This window comes from Rhineura floridana, chromosome 3, assembly GCF_030035675.1.
Source record: "Rhineura floridana isolate rRhiFlo1 chromosome 3, rRhiFlo1.hap2, whole genome shotgun sequence".
NCBI classification, from domain to species: Eukaryota; Metazoa; Chordata; class Lepidosauria; order Squamata; family Rhineuridae; genus Rhineura; species Rhineura floridana.
This window is the reverse complement of record NC_084482.1, coordinates 18698353-18718977: the sequence shown is the minus strand read 5'-3', so window position 1 is coordinate 18718977 and position 20625 is coordinate 18698353. Positions and strand designations below refer to the sequence as shown.

Below are 20625 nucleotides of genomic sequence, written 5' to 3'. Positions count from 1 at the left end.
ATCTCCCAGCCTAACCTACATCACAGCGTTGTTGTGAGGATAAAAAGGAGAAGGGGAGAACCATATATGCCACCTTCAGCTCCTTGGAGTAAAGGTGTGATACAAATGATTTGTCTCCTTTCCCCCCTGTCTCATAGCAGTTCCTTATGCTGAGACACTCTTCCTTAAGTGGCTCTGCTTTTCAGGGTTGCCAAAAACAGGAGTGTGAAAAGCTAGTTGTTATATGAGCATAGCATACAAGCCCACTGGCCTAAATGAGTTTACAGAAATGGAGAATATAACTACATTTGAGCTTCTGAACCCTTTAATAATGATAAAAAATTTGCCCTTTTCTCCAATGGGGAAGGCTAAATTAATCTGGTCAATATGAAACTCTTTTTCACTGAAATTTTGGTAACCCAAACATTTCTGGCTTAAAGTCACTCATCGAGCGGAGTACCAGGGTAGCTTCTTTAGTAAACTCTTTTGCCAGGTTCTCATCTGGGACCATGACCACTTGCATGCCAGCGCCCACTGCTGCTTTGACCCCATTAGAGGCATCTTCAAACACAAGACACTTTTCTGGAGGTGCTGGTGCCTCAAATCTCTTTGCGCAGATTAAAAAAATATCAGGCGCTGGCTTGCCAGCCTTCAATTCAGGGTTATCTCCTAGCACAACATGATGAAATAAGTGAAAGAAGGCTTTGTGGTGGCCTGTTTTCATGTCAAAGGCCTCTTGAATGGAGCTGCTGGCAATTGCCATGGGTATCTTGTTCTGATGTAGATGGAGGACAAGTTTTTCAGCGCCTGGCATCAGTGCAGCTTTTGGGAATAATTCTTTCTTCTTCTTCTTCGTTTCTTCCATTAGTTCATCTGGGCTTAAGGGGAGGTCGAGGGTCTTTTGAATCATCACTATTGCCTCTGCTTCTCTTCTGCCCATAATTGTGGATTTCAAGTCCCAAGAGAATTGCTTCCCGTAGCGGGTACAGATATCTTGTATTACCTCAGTATAAAGCGTTTCAGTATTCAGAAGGGTGCCGTCCAAGTCAAAAATGACGTGGGTGACGGGCTGTAGCGGTTTACTGCTAGAGGTGGTCATCGTGCCTCACCCAGCAGCACTAACGCGACAACCGTCCAACGAAACTGCTGGGACAAGCTGACTGCGCGTACGTACTGCCGTTGCCCCGACAGCTCCTATGATTTCATCTCACTGCAAATGACGCTCACAATTCTATTTCGTCTTTTAAGGCGCCAGCAGCACCTGAGACTCTGGTTACTGTTGCAAACATTATTCCTCTTTGGAAGTTAATTCTCGACTTGAGGGAAAGCCGCGTTAGTCTGCTGTCTGCAGCGATTACGGTGCAAGTCACTGGGGGTGGCGAGTCTGGCGACACAATATTAAAGCAGGTTGCCGAAGCAAGATATTTATAGCCACAGTTGGGGAACCCGCGGTGCAAAAGAGTGAAGGCTCTTGATGCCCTCACCGCCCGATCCTAAGAGCGACGCCGCGGCCACACTGATGTTGTTACCCTGGCAATTGGCTCTGCTTGCTGGGGCCCATGGGAATTGGAGTCCAACGACGTCTACGAGATGAGGCCGATTTACCAGATTCCACGACCAGACCTATTTCCCGTCTCCTCCCGCTCCAGATTCGTGTACGCTTAGAAACAAAAATCCACAACCCTTAATGAAGTGTTTCCACAACACTTAACCCAAACTTAGTGAAGAGTCTTGCGGCACCTTAAAGGCTAGCACCTTAAAGTTCGACGTACTGACACATTTCAGGCATCGAAGGGAATGGGGCTGTAGTTCACCATTTCTCATGCGATTATAACAGCGCGATCATATGCATTTATTTATTGCATTTGTATACCGCCCCATAGCCGAAGCTATGCATGTTTACTCGGAAGTAAGCCCCACTGCATTTTATAGTGCCTACTCTCAGGTCAGGAACCGGAATCCCACAACACAGTATGTTGTTTCTGCCGCGAGAAAGACTAATCCACGAACTGCTCAGGGAATTCCCAGCAGGCAGCAGGAAAGAAAAAGGTGGAGTTACAGTGAAGCGCTGGTGATTGGCTCGAGGCGTCGATTTGAACGGGGCGCGGGACCCGGTTCGGCTTGACACTACTGCAGTGGCTGTTTTATAGAGCCGGTTAGGGGCGGCGGCCGACAAGCTGCCTTTGAGGGGACGCTAGGAGACTGTGGGTAAGGTACTGGGAACAATGGCTGATAATGCAACGTGGAGGTGCATCTACACGACAATCTGAGTTCAGTAATTTCTACAGCGGGATAGCAGTTTCTCTCAATATATCCGAAGCTTCCGGGGTAGGGGAATTCCAAGCAATTAAACCGGTTTTGTACCCCTAAAAGAGATGGAGTCTGAGCCCAGCCTGGGAGGGAGTGTTGTTGGAGTCAGTGAGTGCTCCTAAAAGTGGGATTTGGTTTAGAGTGGACTGAGGTACAGGCTGACATGGGGGGAGTTTGGTGTCTGAAGTGCAGAGGTTGCCTTGAATAAAAACTAAGCGGCCAGTAACAGGCACCCTGTAGACTCGGAACCCCTCCAGACGTCCTTTTTATTGTGTATTGATGATGGTTTGTGCAGTGCTGGAAGGGTCCTCTGTTTTTAGTTCTTCGTGGTTCTGCGTTTCAAGGTCGAATTTGCCTTTTTGCTTGGAAGGGCCCTTGGTATTTCAATTCTTCATGTTAACGTTAGTTCCAAGAGCTCCGTGAACAAGAGAGCGATGTGATTTTTTTTAAAAATCACCCCATCCCTATATAAGGTGCTTAGCAAAGAATGAAAGGACAGGTTCCCCTACCCCAAGAGGCTTACTGTCTAGATCAGCGTTTGCCAGGCTGGTGGCCCCCAGATGTTGTTGGACTGCAACTCCCATCAACCTTGGCTGGCTTGTTGTAGTCCAACAACATCTGCGGGGAGGGGGGGCACCAGGCTGGCAAAGGCTGATCTAGACTGTAAGCCGCAACAGGGGAAAGGGAGGAAGATGAAAACTGTGAAGAGAAGTGAGCAGTAGTGTGCGTACTTCTACTCTGGCTTTGTGTGTCAATAGAGGCATGATACAGTTCTGGATTAACTTTGTGAATGTTCCTGATGCAGCTTCAGTTTTGGTAATGGGCACAACTCCTCTTTGGGTGGTTGTTTTGTATGGTAGGAGACTGGGGAATGTGTCTGAGTGGGACAAGGCAGAGTGGGAAAGTGTGAGATAAATTTAGGTGCTGTTAAGTTTGTAGCCTTTTGGGGTACTGTGGCAACTAAATGGGGCCAGGGTAATTAAAGTTGCTATGTGCCTTTTATTCTAAAGAGTTGGCCTTACACCTGAGTCTTGTAGTTGCATAGAGCAGAACAAGGCTTATTTCAGATTTGTGTTCCAAAGTGTCCCTCATTCTGGGTGATCTCTGTCAGTATCAGGTGGCAAAGCAGGTGGCCACCAACTTGGATGGCTTTAAAAAGAATTAGACAAATTTATGGAGAATAAGGCTATGTTCTGCCTCCACTGTTGCAGACAGTATGCCTCCGAATACCAGTTGCTGAGAGTGCTGTTGTGATCATGACCTGCTTATGTATTTATTATTTCTTTATTTATTAAGTTTATAATCCCACCCTTTCTCCTACTAGGAGCCCAGGGCAGCAAACAAAAGCACAAAAACCACTCTAAAACATCATAAAAACAGACTTTAAAATGTATTACAACAAAATATCCTTTAAAACATATTAAAACAACACATCTTTTGAAATATCATTTTTAGAAAAAGCTTTGAAAACATCTTAAAAAAAAAAAGCTTTAAAACATATTAAAAAGCAATTCCAACACAGACTGGGATAAGGTCTCTACTTAAAAGCCTTGTTGAAAGAGGAAGGTTTTCAGTAGGCGCCAAAAAGATAACAGAGATGGCATCTGTCTAATATTTAAGGGGAGGGAATTCCAAAGGGTAGGTGCCACTGCACTAAAGGTCTGTTTCCTATGTTGTGCGAAATGGAGCTTGTTATAAGATGGCATCTGCTGGAGGCCCTCACCTGCAGAGCACAGTGATTGACTGGGTCTTTCAGGTATCCTGGTCCTAAGCTGTATAGGGCTTTGTATACCAAAACCAGCACCTTGAACTTAGCCTGGTAGCTAATAGGTAGCCAGTACAATTCTTTTAGCAGTGTGTTGATATGTTGGCGATTCCCTGCCCCAGTGAGCGGTCTCCCTGTTGCATTTTGCACTAGCTACAACTTCCGGACCAACCTCAAGGGCAGCCCAACATAGAGCACATTACAGTAATCCAGCCTGAAGGTTACCAGTATATGGACAACAGCGGTCAGGCTTTCCCGGTCCAGAAACGGACTTGCGGGCTTCCCAGAGGCATCTGGTTGGCTACTGTGAGAACACTGCTGAACTAGATGGACCTTTGAACTGATGCAGCAGGGCTTTTCTTATGCTCTACATGTGGTGAGAAGAAATGGCATGCAAGCAATACGTAAGAGACTTAAGGGAGGGGTAGCAGTCCAGATATGGGAGTCTGCTTGTTAATCTCATCCCTTTGCTTGACATGACCCAGTCTAGTTGGGGCTTTCTGCTTTATGGTTTTGTAGCTGCTGGCAGCACACTATTACCTCTGGTACAATCGAGCTCATTGTTCTGGTGTAGAATATTGGTGTTTAAGGACTGAAATATGACCCAAAGAAACCATTATGATTCTGTACTTTGATATTGAAATGCATTGTTTTTGAAATGTGTTGTTTTTTAGTTGTAAGCCGCTCTGAGTCCTACTGGAAAAAGGGCGGGGTAGAAATAAAGTTTATTATTATTATTATTATTATTATTTGCACCAGACTTGGGGAGACCTGGCTTAGCTCTGTGGATGGGGTGATAATACATGCATATATTATTCCTGTCTCCAGGATGCGAAATGAAATTCCTCAAAGGCATGGATTTTGTGGCGCGGACCACCACTTCCCAAGAAACGCTGGCTTTGTTATCGGAATTGAGGGTAAGGCTGCAAGATGTTTTGATAGCCACTGGCTTCAATGGCTTTTAAAAAGAGGTCTAGAAGCTGCTATTAGCCATGATATGCAGATGGAACCTCCAGGTTTATAGATAGTGTATCTTGGGGGGCAAATGTCTTGTGGACTTCCTGGAAACCTCTGACTGATCGTTGCCTGAGTTAATCCAGCAGGGTACTTATTTTTTGACTGGTGTAGGTGGACATGGTGCCTGGCAGGTATTTAGCATGGGATATTTTAACCGTCTTCCTGTGGTGAATGTAAGGGTGTGCTGGAAGAAGAAATGAAACTTCTACAATGCCCAAATGGGACTCTGGGCTTGGCCTGACTCTGCATGTTGTTTTATTTGTATAAATCAGTGATGGGGAAACACGTGGTCATCCACATATTGCTGTTTGACTGCAACTCCCATCATCTCTGAACATGCCGGCTGGGATACATGGGAGTTGGTGTTCAGCAGTATCTGGATGACCACAGGTTCCTATCGTTTGTATAAATGGATATGTTTCCTCCATGCATTTCCCCCCAACTGCTAAGAGGGAAGGGGCTTTGTAAACCTAAAATGTTGGGAAATGCTCTAGTAAATATATAAATAAAAATTAGATGGCCACACACTGATGCTAAAGGCCTCCTCTCAATTTCAGGAATGTCTCAGGGGTGAATCCAAAAATGGAGAGCATACAAGCCAAGCCTCCAAACAGACAACAGCATGTGATAGAATCCTGCGGGCTTGCATCCAGAGACTTGGTGAAAATGTGGACTGGCCAGCTCACTTTGAAAGCCTCCAAGCCCTAGCTGAGGTGGCCTACCATGGCTATACAGCGGCGAGGCTCCAGTACGTTCCCCTCTACTTGGAAAGATTGCTGTACCATTTGCTGAGGGGCATTGCGGCTTGGGGCTCATCCAATAACTGCCTAAGATTTGCTAATCTCCTCTATGCTGACCTCTTGAAGCACCAGCCTCCCCAGGTGCCTGCTGATGACTATGTTTCTGTTGCCAAAAGCGCCTTTGGTGTGCTGTGGAAGAGTACAGATGTTATGGTTAAACTGGATAAGAATCCGGCAGAGTTCAGGCTTGTACTCTCTACCCAGCTGCAGGCTGTATGCTTCTTGGTGCTTCTGGAGCACGATGCCCCTACCCATTTGCTCCAGGAACCCCCGTTCTTTACCTCCATGGTAGCCCGGCATGCTTCTTCTGCGGCTCTGATGTTTGAGGCCCAGCGGAGTCCGCTGAGAAAAGAAGAGGCCTGTTTTCTCAGCGCCCAGTTCTTCTGCCACTTGGTTGCAGCCATTCTGGAAAAGAGGGGTGTGAATGAACCTTTGGCTTTCCAGGACTGCCTCTGCATCTTTGAACTCGCCGTGGTGAGGTCCCGTTACCTTTGCAAAAGTGGTTGCTTCAAAGAGAGCAAGGAAGTTGTCCAGCAATCCAGTGGCTATTTGAGAAGATCTAGCCATGAGAGCCATTGCTTTAGTGTCGCTGTAGATGTTCTCTCTGCTGGAGTTGAACTGAGCAAAGTGTTGGCACAGGCAGAGGGTTCAGTAGGGCCCTTCTTCATCCATGCTGCTAAGGCTCTAGACTCTTCCCCAGATGCTCAAGAACCCCTGCTTAGATTGCTGACTGAAAGCTGCCAGCTGCTTATAACCCCTTTGTATGGACATGTAAGGAAGAGTAATCAGAGACTCTTTAACCTGCATGATATTCTGGGGATCTCTGCTTTCATGGAAAGTTACGTCGGACTACTCAGGAAGCTGCTGGATTTAGTAAGTAAAGCTCCCCCCCCCCTTTCACATATAGTCCTGGATGCTGTTGCAAGGGCAGTCGTGCATGGCTGAGAAGTGAACAACATAGTGTTTTCCTCCTGGATTTGTGGAGCAGAAGGTGCAGACTATGCAGAAGAAAGCAAACGCAGTTCAGTGAAGAACATCTGAGGCTTTCAGAACTGTTTGGTTCCATTGGTTTAGGCTATGCGGCCAAGAAGAGGAGAGAGGGGATAAGAGATAATGAAAGCATCATTGCTCTGCTATCATGAGGTCTAGAAAGCTGGTTTTCAAAGTTATATACAGTTTGGGTGTGTTTGGGAGGCAAAAATCAGACTTTCAGCATGTTGTTATTATTATTTATTAGATTTATTAGTCGCTTAATACCCGAAGGCCCCCAAGTGACTTACACAATGTTAAAACAAAACAAATAAAATGCTATAAAAGCATAACAGTAAACGACAACAATAGCATCAGCACCCCCATGTAGCCACAGGAAGGTTTGGCAGCATATTAAAACAAAACATCTCAATCTAGCAAATGCCTGGGAGAAAAGGTATGTCTTTACCTGGTACCCAAAAGATGTCAATGAAGGCGCCAGGCGGACTTCACTGGGGAGCATATTCCACAGATGGGGAGCCACAACTGAAAAGGCCCTCCCTTGTCATTACCCTCCAAGACTCCCTCGAGGGGGGGACCTGGAGAAGGGCCTCAGAGGAAGATCTAAGGGTCCAAGCAGGTTCATACTGGGAGAGGCGTTCCAGAAGAAATTGGGTTCCTGAGCCGTAAAGAGCTTTATAGGTCAGAACCAGCACTTTGAACTGGGCTCGGAAGCAAACAGCCAGCCAGTGCAATTGGAACAGAATAGGTGTTATATGCTCTGTTTGCCTTGAACCTGTCAACAATTGGGCACCCGCATTCTGCACTAATTGAAGCTTCTGGACTGTTTTCAGAGGCAGCCCCATGCAAAGTGCATTGCAATAATCCAACCTTGAGGTTACCAGAGCATAGATTACTGTAGCCAGAATATCCCTGTCCAGATAGGGTCGCAGTTGGGCCACCAGCCTAAGCTGATGAAAGGCACTCCATGCCACTGAGGTCACCTGTGCCTCAAATGACTGATATTTGAGCTACATCCCAGGAATGTCTGTTTTCCCACTTCTCATCTAATGCATCTCACACTGGAGAAGTGTGTAAAGACTTCTAGTGGTTTTCAATGCTATTTCTACTCAGAGTAGACCATTGAGGCTGATAGGTATGACTGATCTAGATTCATTAACTCTGACTAGGACTTAGGTGAAAGTGACCCTTTTGTAAACTCTGCCAACAGTGGTAGGCAAATTACGTAATAAACTGTACCTTTTCCTGGCTCAAATTAATCAATATGAGGAAACCCAGTTCCTCTGCTATCATGAGAGTATCACCTATTTTTTAAATAATACTTTTTTAGTAGGGCTTTCAAAGACCCAGAAATTGAAGAGTTTGAGAATAATCCTATGCAGGCTTGGCTTCGGATCATTCCAAGTATTTTCTGTCCTGTTTGTCCTATCAGGTTCTGCCAGACAACAAGACACAGCAGCAAACTCTGAAGAAGTTGCTGTATCACTACTTCCAGTTGTACACAACTCTGATATATGACTCTCCACAGATTCTGCAGGTATGGAAAATCGAGAGACTATATCTGCCCTGCGGAACCTTGAATTTTCCGTGTGGGGAAGCAAGACTGAGGTCATCCTTGGGCAGAATAAATAAAGGGGTCTTGGTTCAGTAGAGGCTGTTTGCTGGTTCAATGGTGGCGCTTTACATCTGTCAAAAGATCTAGCAGTAGGGCTAGGAAAGACCCTTGCCGGGAGAGTTGTTGAATTGCTTCAGCCTTTCTGAGTAGACCAGGGATAAGGTACATATAACCTTCCAGATGATGTTGGGCTGGAATGCCTGTCATTCCTGACCATTGGCCATGCTGGCTGGGGATGATGGGAGTTGTAGTCCAACAACATCAGATGGACCACAGATTCTCCATCACATCTGGGCTAAACGGGCTCTTGATTGAACCAAGGAATAGCAGCACTCTTACCTCCTATATGGTTCCTCTAGACAAGCTGCTGACAGAGTTCCTTTGCTATGAACAGCATGGTTCATAAATGAGAGAAAGGTGTGGTTTTGGATGTGAATCTGAAATCTGACCTCTGAGGAGCAGACATATGTTATATTTTAAAAATAAGCATGTACTGTCTGATGTGTGGCACAAGGCTTTTCTCCTACCAAGAGTGCACACATCAAAATGAGCGCATCTTGCTGAAAGAAATATGATGTGATGTGGTGATTCAGCCTTGTGCCTTGAATGAGTAACTTTTGATTCTGTAAAGGTTTGAAGATCAAAATAGAATTGATAGACGTATTGATAGATGACAAAAAGGCTAACTTGTCATAATCATGCAAACAATTGTGTTTGTAAGCTCTAAATTGCTTAGCTAATGAGTTAATGCAGAGGAAGAATAAATTAAATACAAGTGTGTGTGTGGCTGGAAGGCATGCAAAAGAAAGGCTTGAGCCTTTGGCCACAAGGTAATTTAGGTTAATTCATATGCAAAATATTGGGGTGTGTCTGTGGCTTCAGGAGCTATAGAAATAACCTTGTACTTACAATAGCGTGAATATTGTATGCCAGGCACTGGAAAGGTAATAAAAACTGAACTAAAACAGAATTAATTGGGAAAACATGGGAGCAGCTGGGATTAATAAAATTAACAATGATGATGGAAATGCAGGAGTATAAAGAAACATTGGTTAAGTGTTATGGTGAATGATATTAAAAGACAATTAGAGGTTTGGGGGACAGGGACTGACTTCAATACTTCTGTGAGAATTTATTTATTATTATTTATTATTTCATTTACATCCCGCCCTTCCTCCCAGCAGGAGCCCAAGGCAGCACAGAATGTCATAGTATAGAATGTCATAGGCTGGAAATGTCTGAATGAAGTAATGTTCTTATATAAACAATAAATGCTTAATAAATGTGAGTGATAACATTTATTATTATTTTAAAATGTGAAACCTTTCACTTTGTTCTTTTCTCCCAGTTTTTTTCTTTTTTGCTCTTCGATGGGCTCTTTTACATGCTTCTGATTTGTTCCTCTTGACATTCTTTTCAATTCTTGTATCATTTTGGTATGCTCTTTTTAACAACAATACTTTATTTTTATAAAAAAAGAAACAAAAGGGGAAAGAGTCTGTAACACGCATACAATTCCCGAATGGTACCATATCGGGTGTAGTGTGGCTTTCTTAACAAGTATAGGGAGGCCTGTGCACACATGTGTAACATGCAATCTTCCTTCTTCCCATCTCCCATCCACAACCAGAAATGGTACCGGACAGAAAAAATGCATGTGGGTCTAGATAAACTGGCCCTAGGTACTCTGAGCACTGAAGCTGCATGAAGATGGATCAAGGTGATGGTCTCTTATCCACTGCAATGTTGCACTGAGTCTTAAAGTTCTTAATGCTGTTTCTAGCCCTAAAACTTGCATGTGTATTTTTTTTATCACAGAGGCCAGAGTCTGCTGGGCTACCGGAGTTACTGGTATATCTTCAAAGGGTTGTTATCTGGATGCTGGATATGCTAAAAGGACTTCCTGAGGGAGAGCAGGCCGAGTATCTGGATGTCTCAGGTTGGTGTCCCAAGACAAATGACTGTATTTCTCCAGTGTTCTGAGTCTGAAGGTGGACAGATGGAGCTATGTGCTGATTAGTTGGAGGCCTTTGTCCTTCATAATGAAGAACAACACATTCTTCATCACTCTCAATCTTTGAGGTGTCCGGCTTTCTCTCTTTGGCAGGGGAGGAGAGGGAAATTGCCTTTGGTCAGCTGGATTTGCTGTGGAACTTGGAGATAATGCATGTCGCTGCTGCTAGAATTCTGAAGGATGGGATTAGGGATTGTTACCTGGAGGCTCCGTGTATCCCCAGGGTCCCCTTTCTTGACTCTTTTTCCTGAGGCATAAGCAATGGGCTTCTTAACCCCTCCCAGTGCTGTGAACACCCACAAAAGTTCTACTGATACCAATGGCAGCTGGTGACTCCATGTCAGTGGGGCAGTGGAATCTGCTCTGGGTTTTAGTCCTTGCACGGCTCCTTGAAAGCTCAGACTAAAACCCAGAGCGGATTCCACTGACATGGAACCACCAGCTGTCACTATCTGGTACCTCTCTCTTGTCACGTCAGTTGTTTGCACCTGTGTGCAACCCAGATAACAGGCAGATGGGAATGAGCAGCTGGGGTGCGTAAGGGGAGAACGATGTCCAAATCACTGTTAACTCAGGGAAAGAGAACACTTAGAAGGAGCCCCTTTGCCTTGAATTTGTGTGAGAGATTTGTCAAATTGATGGAGTGGACAGTGCTGATAGTTCTACCCTTGGTTTAATTCAAAATATTGGCTCTGGTTAAAACTTGGTTACCAACCTGGGATCTGGATGGTAGGCCACTATGGCTTCGTTAAGCTTGTCATCCTCTTTCTCAGAACAAAGCTGCATGGACAAGCATTGTCCAAAGAGAAGGGCCGTAGCTCATTGGTAGAGCATCTGCTTTGCATGCAGAAGTTCCCACATTCAATAAATAAATAAATTCAATCCCCAGCATCGCCAGATAGATCTAGGAGAGACTTGTGTCTGACAATCCTAGACAGCTGCTGCTAGTCAGTGTTGACAGTACTGAGCTAGATGACCAGTGGTCCAACTTGGAATAAGGCAGCTTCCTGTATTCCTAAAAGAGCTGGCAAAAATAAACTGCAATACTCATTGTAGATGGCTTAAGACTGATTTTCTTCTCCTAACAGCATATTGTGTGTCCCGGCTGGCCTATAGCTTCTACTGTCATAAGATGTATGTGGAGTCTAACTCTATAGTGGAGCTTTTCTGCAGTCAGCTGGTGAAGGAGGAGCTTGTCGAATGTCCAGATTTAACTACAGAAAAGGTGACAATGTTTCCTCGTAGCATGATGAGCTGGTATGAAGGAGGTGCCCAGGTGAAATTTCATGAGCAACACAACTTGTAACTGCTAGAAAGGTTTCTTTCAAAGAAGGCCCCTGATTTGGTTTTAGTGTAATGTGATGAGGAGACTATTGAGCTTGGGTCTGGATTCAGACCCCAAGGATGCTTAGGGGATGAGGGGCTTGGGCCAAGTCACTATCCACTTCTTATAATCTGATCCTATGCTGATTTACTTAGAAAGTAAGGCTAGAAAGTGAGCTCATAGGAGCTTATTTGCTTGTTAATGTGTTGGATTGGTGCCTGAGCAGCCTTTCCCAACCAGTGTGCCTCCAGATGTTGTTGGAACACAGTTCCCATCTTTCCTGGCCATTGGCAATGCTGGCTGAGGCTGATGGGAGTTGTGGTCCAACAGCATCTGGAGGCACACTGGTTGGGAAAGGCTGCTCTAGAGTCTAGATCTCATTCCTCTGGATCATCTGATGTTCCAAATTTTCTCCTTTGGACATACTGTGCTCTTGTATCCCTGCCTGCTCCTTCCCTAAGTCTTTCACTCCGCCCTGTCTCTCTCCCTGCCCCTCCCAAGTCAAATCTTGGATTTTCTACCAGTAGCATCCAGAGGATCTAGAGCAAACAATCTGTGACATCAGGACAGTTTGCCTTATCACTGCAGGAGGCTTCATCACCACATATAATCCCATGAACATAGCCTTTTTGACAGAAGAGCAGAACAGAAGTGCAGTAACCTTTAACTGGACAGCTGGTATAGCACAGTGGGGAGGAGAGCCTGGCTGGGAGTGCAGAGTCTGTGAGTCCAAATCCCTGCTTGTGTCTCCTGGGTGTCAAGGGCCAGCTGAAGATCATCCCCACAGTGAGTGGCTCAGGGGTTATGTGCCCTGCCACCTGTGCAGCCGTGGGCAAGCTGCATAGTCCCAAGGAGCCCAGTTGCCCCCCAGCTGGCACTTGTGGACAAGGAAGGGGCTGGCTTGTGCAGGCCCTAGCCAGCTGGGGAGGACTAGCCTCAGAGGGAGGCAATGGTAAACCCCCTCTGAATACTGCTTACCATGAAAACCCTATTCATAGCGTAGCCATAAGTCAGGGTCGACTGGAAGGCAGTCCATTTCCATTTTTTTCAGCCTTTAACTGGAGTTGCCAGGAATTCTTGATAACTTGAGTAGGAAAAAAGGCATTTTGCATGACACCTGGGGAGTTGTCAGCTGGATGACATTATCAAGCTAGTTGGTATAGTTTGACAGTTTTGAGGCACAGACTGTAGTTCAGAGTAGTTTGACAGTTCTTGCTGTAGCTAATGGAAGTCTGAGAGCTGGAAGACTTATCTTCCAGGTGGTCGCTTGCAGGAGGTGGATGAATCTCTACTGTATGCCACTTGAATCCTTTTATTTCTTTTCACAGCTGCACAATTGTTTTAAGCTGCAAGTGGAAAACTATAGGAAGCTGGGTTTGTTAGAGGAGGCTCTCCAGGCTGTGATACTCTGGCTGGCTGCTCAACGCAGCAGGATCACGGAACAGATGGCAGAGCCAATCTCCTTCTGGGTCAAAGTCAAAATGGATGCCAGCAAAAATGGAGCTGAAGACCTGAGGCTGAAGTAAGAATGGAACTTACTCTGTTTTTGGTTATTATCGGGGTTATTTTTTCCGGGCCAGATTCAAAGTGTTGGTACTTACCTATAAAGCCTTATACGGCGCGGGACCACGATATCTGTCGGAACGCCTCTCCCGATATGAACCGGCCCGTACACTACGGTCTACTACGAAGGCCCTCCTCCGGGTTCCGACTCATAGGGAAGCCCGGAGAGTGGTGACAAGATCTAGGGCCTTCTCAGTGGTGGCCCCCGAACTATGGAATGGTCTCCCTGAGGAGGTGCGCCTGGCACCGAGACTATCAACTTTTCGGCGCCAGGTTAAAACCTTTCTCTTCTCTGAGGCATTTTAATTCCTGTTAATTTTAAATTATTATAATTTGATTTTAGACTGTACAGTTTTTTGTACAGTTTTGTATTGTGATATACTGTATTGTGTTATTTTTATTGTATTTTTAATGTTCACCGCCCAGAGAGCTGTTGCTAGTCGGGCGGTATATAAGCTTAATTAAATAAATAAAAATAAATAAATAATTGTATTCTTTGGAAAATCAGTAAAATATATTTGCAAACAAAACTAGGGATTGCTGTTTGCCCAGTTTAAGCTTGAAACTGGCGGTTTGGGGGTAACTGTTGGATTTGTTCTGCGCTTTGTGGGTAATTTTTAGGAAATTTACATCCCACTGTTCCACTATTAAAACCGTGCTCAAGATGGCGCAATCAATTTTTAAAGCAAAGTATACAATGTCTTTTTATTTATGCTTCTTAAGATAATCAGAGCAGAAAAAACAACTAAAAAGAAAAGTACAATTCTCGCTTTCTGTGGCATGCTCTTCCCTGCCACCCATCCTGTGACTGAACATGTTCCAACTAAATTGTCCTTTATGGGATAAAGGAAACACAGCTAGTCTTTCCTCAGCTGACGTTTCCTTCATAAAGAAAGAATAGAGGACATGAGGCTGATGTACTCCTTGCCACTTCAAGCTCTCTGCCTTCAGCAACAGTCAACTTGATCGCTTTGCTTAACCAATAAAACCTGTGTGTGTAATAAATATATATAGCCTTCTAAGCCTATATCATTTTGCAGAACAGGTATGGCAAGTCCGTACTTGAAGGGGCTTACAAACTAAAATAGTCCCAGAAAAGCAACAGATTATGTAACTCCTATAATAGAACATTGTTGCTACAGAACAAAGGAAGGCTTTCTTAGGCCCCATGTGCAGTAAACAGTATTATCCCATTTTAAACAGTCATGGTGTCTTCAAAAAAAACCTGGGAACTGTAGTTTGGATGCTAAGAGTTGTTAGAAGATTTCTATCTATGTCACAGAGCTACATTTACCAGAGTGGTTTAACAATCAGTCCCTCTTCCCTGAGAACTGTAGCTCTGTGAGAGGAATAGGGGGTCTCCTAACATCTCTCAGCACCCTTAACAAGCTACACTTCCCAGAATTCTTTGGGAGAAGCCATGACTGTTTAAAATTGTATGATACTGGTTTAAATGTGTAGTGCAGATGAGGCCTTATTGTCTGCAAATAGGTGAGAAAGCTGAGTTCGCTATTTCTGTTAGTGGGTGTTCTAACTAAATTGTTCCACAGGGTATTTAATGGAACGCAGCAAACCTGTAACATCGTTCACACAAATTTCCAAGTGTAAAGACTTCTATTGGCAAGCAGCAGGGTTATCACTGCTCCAGAGTTCCACACCAAGCTTCATACGAGTGGTAGCAATAGAATCCAACATATGTAGGCCGAACCAGTACAATCATTACCGTTCAAAATTGGTGTGAAATGATGGGCCTGTATATGGGCCCCCAGTGTTGGGTCCTTATGCATTTGACATGAGGTGAAACAGATCTAGGCACAACCCCACTTCATACTGTATGTAAACGCCACATTTTGGAGGCTCATATGATTCATATGGCTTTAGTTTCAACATCCCCCCAATTTAACCAACATCCCAAATCATTGGAGGCTTTGTCATTTAAATGGTTGACATTGTTTTAGCTAGGGGATGTTGTAGCAGCAGAAATAGAATGTCAATCACTGAAATGATGTACGGGCCATGTAGTTCAGACAATTGTATGATGTGATCCAATTTAGAATAGTGTGTGTCATTCTGGTTCTCCTAGCTGGAAAAGGATATAATAGAGATTGGGGTGGGTGGGAAGCAAGATGTAAGAAAGGGCAGCTAAAATAAAAAGAGTTGGAGCACCTTCTTTGTGAAGAAAGGCTCAAGTGTCGTAGTGCCTTTCGGTTTAGAAAAAGAGTAAGTGAGTTGGAACAGGGGGGAGGCACAGAATATCAAGTCTTTAAAATTACAAACAGGGAAAAAGAGATGCTTTCTCCCTTATTAGAATTTTAAGTTTCTGTAATGGATTTGAGGCAGTAGGTTCAATCAGTTGCAGGTACTTCACACTACCTGCAGTTAAGAAATAAGCTATCACAGGATAATGTGGTGGCTGTTAATGCCTTGTGATAAGCCAGGTAGAATGTTGTGGATGTGTGAATGTAATGTATTGGCAGCCTTTCCCAACCTTTGGGTCCCCAGACTAAAACTCCCATCAGCCCCCAGCCAGCATGGCCAATGGTCAGGATGATGGGAATTGTAGTCCAGCAACATCTGGGGACCCAAAGGTTGGGAAAAGCTGTATTAATGTATAATTTTCCTCTAGAAAAGTTTTTTAACCTACCTCAAGTATTTTATAATATAACTCATTTTGCCTTCTATTTGCATTTCTACAATATAGATATCCTGTCTTTCAGTATTTTCTGCAATGCTATATCTTTAATTCCCCAATGAAATGTAATTGATTATAAGCTGTAGTGGTGCATTCTGGCCCTTCCGCACTGGCCATCTAGTTAGATGGAGTACCTACTCTTGGTAACTATATCCCTGTGTGTCTGTGTTCTTTTGATTTTCTGGATTGTATTACTGACCAAAACGTATTGTCTTTCTCCCCTTACAAGACTCTCACTAGTTTTTTGAGGCTGGTCTTCTGTGCACAACACAGCCATTAGCTTAAAACTAAAATTAGGTGCATTCATAGAGGGTTGGTCAAACCGGTAACCAGCAGAAGCTGTTTACCTCTGGATACTAGATGATGCTGGGGATAGATAGCAGGAGGGCCAACACTTTGCTTCCCACCTGCTTGTGAGCTCCCAGATGTATCCAGGGCCAACCTAAGACATTTTTTCTGCCTGAAAGACAAGGTGGCATTTCCCTATTCCACATGCAGGGCCGACTGGCCTGGCAATAGACATCAACACTGGTGTTGGGACATCCTCCTCTGCTGCACCTGAGGGCAACAGGCTAGCTTAGGAAGTGCAAAGCAGGTTGCTTGGCGCGCACGCACTTCAACATTGCTCCACTCTTTGCAATGCCTGCCACCTGAGGCAGCCACCTCATTTTGCCTGATGGTAGAGCTGGCCTTGGAGGTATCTGGGAAGGCGCCATGGAAGCAAAATGCTCTTGTTCTCATCCAGCAAGGTGTGCTATGTTCTTGCGACCATGTAATCTGCTTCTGCTGTGCTGTAATCCTTGCTCCTGGCTGGCTTGTATGTTCATCACAGGACTCTGAAGGAAGGCCTGGAAGGCTACAGCTTAGATGCCAAGATCCTCATGAAAGTATTGGTGGAGGAACTGAAGGCCTACAAGGCTGTGCGGGTAGACACTGGTCAAGAGCGCTTCAATGTGATCTGTGACCTGTTGGACATATGTTCGGAAGGAAGCAGCTGGGTCCATGAGCGGGCTGTGATCCTGGTGGAACTGGCGCAGGTTCTGTGTTATCATGACTACAGTGAACAGACAGAATGGTGAGTGGCCAGTATGCTTTGGGGCTTCTTTTGTCACCTGTGGTTGGTGTGTGTGCGTGTGGGCGCGTGCACACGCGCCTTGAAGAAGAAGGTGGTGGTTTATCTACATGGCGAGTTCATGTGGATGAATTTTAGGAACAGGAAAAGGCTTGTATTACAGCAAGTGCTCCTGCCTGGTCCTGCCATTTGCTTCCTGTAACTCTTATTTCCCTTTTCCCTATCCAGATTTCTCTCCCTCCCTCTATCCCAGGGATGGCTAAACTGTGGCCCTCCATCATCACCCTTTGCTAAAATGTGTCAGGCTTCTGCCACAGCTCAAGAACTTTGAAATTAAGATAGGCAAATCAAGAAAGTTTATGCTGAAGAGACATATGTTCTAAGGACACATATTTTTCTGCAAAAAAGCAAATTGAGAGTGTTCTGCCCTGGCCTTTGCTAATGTTTTCCTCAAGTCTGTTAATATAATTGACTTATGTGTGCGTGCGTGTGCTACCTAGGAGGTATTGGGTTGCATTCGGCATAGTACTAAGTAGTTCTGTCAGTCCAAGGATTTCTGCTTGTGCAACAGAACTGCTCTCTCTTCTCTCCCCACGTGTTCTCTAAAAATCTCTTCTAGAGGTTCCCTAACCCTCGGAGCAGATTTGGGGAGGGCATGGGAGGGAGGAAGTCCCGTTGCTCTAGTGGTAATTCTTGGGTGACGGGGTGGGTTAGTAAAATGCCACCCCTTGTATTTCTAATTCTCCATCTTCTCCCATCTGCCTTCACAAGTCTTAAATAGAAACATACCAAATTGCATTAACAAATGGTACAGGGTCCAATACCCTGTTTCTCAGTTCCCTTCTCAGCCATCTGATTCTATGCCTGCATTTCCACACTCACACTTTGCCTCATTCCACTCTCCCTGGTTAGAACAGGAGTAGGGAACTGTGGCCCTCCAAATATTGCTAGACGATAGCTTTCATCACTCCTGACCATTGGCCATGCTGGCTAGGGCTGATGGGAATTGGGAGTCGAATAATGTCTGGAGAGCAACAGGTTCCCTACCCCAACTTAAGTACTAAGAAGCCCCCGAATTTGTCCAGAAGAGCCTCCATAGTTGATGAATGCAAAACACTGTTAACTAAATTATATTGTATCTTCTGTAGCTCTGCCCTGGACTCCATACATGAAGCTCTGCTGCTGTTGGACTCTGTGCCAAATACTCCCCAGAATGAAGAGCAGCTCCAGGATGATAAGGCCCAAGCTTTACTCTGGCTCTACATCTGCACAATTGAGCACAAAATGCATGAGGTATGTGGCAGTAAGCAAAGCAGCACAGAGCTATACTGACTAAATTCAAGGCTGTGTATTCTGTGCTTAAGAGAACTGGTATAAACTCATGCAATTTTTCTCTACTTACATAGCTGCAGAATTATATATTACATACTTTATTCTGTTTTCTGCTGGTCATGGGAAGGCACTGAAGCCTTTCCTGTGACAGAAGCTGTAATCAGCCACCTGTAGCTTCTGAGATCTTACCAAGCCATGCCTGCGTGCTTGCCTTTTCAACTGTAAGGGCTAGAAACTTCCTGCGTTTTTTAAAAATCTCAGATGAGATGCTAGGAAAGCAGAATACTCTTTGATTTTGCATTGTTAACAGCAGAATCTAATTTGCTCTTACTCTTGTTACATCATATAATCCTAGCGAAAGTGTGTGGGACCATGTGGCATGCACAACATCCACAACACGCTAAGATTTTTTAAGTAGGGATGTCTGGGACTGTATCTGGAACTTCCTCAGTGGAGCCTAGTCCATTATGGCAAATGAGGCACTGCCTTACCAACCGCTGTGTTCTGCCTTCTTTCAACCAGCCCAAGGGGTAGCTCTGCCTGTCAGCTTCCTGCTCTTTGGTTTCAGTGTTGCCCTTTTAGAACTCAGCATGGAAGAGAACAGAGGCAGAGCTAGGATTAATTGGCTCTCCCTGTCATTGACTCTGGCTCCACTGCCTCTGGGCCTCCCTGCCATCCACACTACCACTCCCAATGGGCCCCAGCCACCACTAGACCTGCATACAAATCATGTCCTCTGCCACTGAGTTATGTTCTCTCTCCTTAAAGGAAGGGCCAATCCATTGATCTATAGAATTTTCATGTGTGGTTCTGTTTTCTGTGTGCTACTGCAGCAACATGTGAGGAAGCTGTGGGAGAGTAGCTCCCCTGTTGCTATTGTTATGTATAGTAGGAGTTAGTACATGGAGAGCTTGTTGCCAGCTGAAGTAACCATTTTGTGAATTGTGATGTATCATGTGATGCATCACTTATTGTGATGCATCATGTTGGTTGGGCTCAGTGAAATCTTTGTGGTGGTTTTGTTTTGGGGGGAAGGTCTCTTATCCTGAGCTGCCCCACAAGGGGTGATGAGGACAGAGACAACCACTGTGTCCTTTTACTTGCACAGTGAATTTTATCCAGGTTGCTTTTTCAATCGCAGAGCATCAAGCAAGAACAGAGGACCAGAAATGCCAATGCTCGGGGACAAAAAGATGTACAAGTTCTCGAAGGCTTTGAGACCAATGATCTTGACTATGAGGATAAGTCCCAGGATGACAAATTTCTGTATCTTGGCATTGCCTTTAACCTGTCTGCAGATTCTGGTAAGGAATTTTATTGTTGTTAGACAGGGGGATATGTGCTTAAAGCAGGGGTGGGAAACCTCCAACCCATGGGCCTAATTAGGGAACTGAATTTGGCCTGCCAGGCCATTTGTGGCAAACTGTGCCCATGTGTCAATCACCTGACATGTGACATCAGGTGTAGAGATCTTATCTAAGCAGTAAGCGCTAAGATTGGAGATAAAAATGAAATGGAAATGGACTGCCTTCAGGTCGATTCCGACTTATGGTGACCCTATGAATAGGGTTTTCTTGGTAAGTGGTATTCAGAGGGGGTTTACCATTGCCTTCCTCTGAGGCTGAGAGGCAGTGACTGGCCCAAGGTCACCCAGTGAGCTTCATGGCTGTGTGGGGATTCGAACCCTGGTCTCCCAAGTTGTAGTCCACTACACTCGAACCACTACACCACACTGGCTCTGTTTGCATATTGAGAGTTGTGTAAATATTATTGATGTTGATTATTACTAATTTTGGTTGGTGAATAACCATGCCATGATGCCTGTCATAATTGTATTCACTTATTATATTCATATGGTCCCAGGCTACACTGGCTCTCAAGATTGGAGATAAGGGATCTCTTTATCTTTGATCTTAGTCCTGTAATAACATGAGGTGATTGGCAGGTAGGTGGCACTGCCCACTGTCAAATGGCACATGGGGAGGCAGTTCTGGATCTGGCCCTTGGGCAGAAAAAGATTCCCCTCCCTTTGTTTAAAATCTAATTAATGCAATGCACTGCAAGTGGGGAGGAGGAGGGGAAGAGGCAGTCAACTGTTTGCTGCAAGGCAGCCCTGGAGCCTTCATGATTTTCTTTGAACAGTGCAAGTGTA

The 20625-nt window shown here is 44.9% G+C and overlaps 2 protein-coding genes across 6 annotated transcripts in view; one reads left to right on the top strand and one right to left on the bottom strand.

The window, feature by feature from the left end:
* Positions 1-1954, bottom strand: LOC133379449 (pseudouridine-5'-phosphatase-like). Its single transcript, XM_061614735.1, has one exon. It carries the CDS (start codon positions 1076-1078, stop codon positions 380-382), a length of 699 nt encoding a protein of 232 aa, XP_061470719.1. The 5' UTR covers positions 1079-1954; the 3' UTR covers positions 1-379.
* A 40-nt stretch (positions 1955-1994) lies between these two features.
* Positions 1995-20625, top strand: part of ESPL1 (extra spindle pole bodies like 1, separase) — a 48576-nt gene continuing 29945 nt past the window's right edge. Inside the window, exons 1-10 of one of the 5 annotated variants that reach the window (XM_061614728.1) lie at positions 1995-2187; positions 4883-4971; positions 5629-6744; positions 8294-8398; positions 10295-10415; positions 11579-11766; positions 13143-13336; positions 16902-17144; positions 18290-18434; positions 19615-19777. In XM_061614728.1, the coding sequence (XP_061470712.1) occupies positions 4891-4971; positions 5629-6744; positions 8294-8398; positions 10295-10415; positions 11579-11766; positions 13143-13336; positions 16902-17144; positions 18290-18434; positions 19615-19777 (2356 nt within the window). In that variant the 5' untranslated portion in view covers positions 1995-2187; positions 4883-4890. Of the gene's footprint in view, positions 2308-4882; positions 4972-5628; positions 6745-8293; positions 8399-10294; positions 10416-11578; positions 11767-13142; positions 13337-16901; positions 17145-18289; positions 18435-19614; positions 19778-20625 lie in introns of all 5 variants that reach the window. The other 4 variants (XM_061614727.1, XM_061614724.1, XM_061614725.1 and 1 more) reach the window with 4 other exon arrangements.

What these genes read in the sequence shown, in the direction of transcription:
- LOC133379449 (XM_061614735.1), bottom strand. Translation starts at nt 1,078, where the DNA reads ATGACCACCTCTAGCAGTAAACCGCTACAGCCCGTCACCCACGTCATT.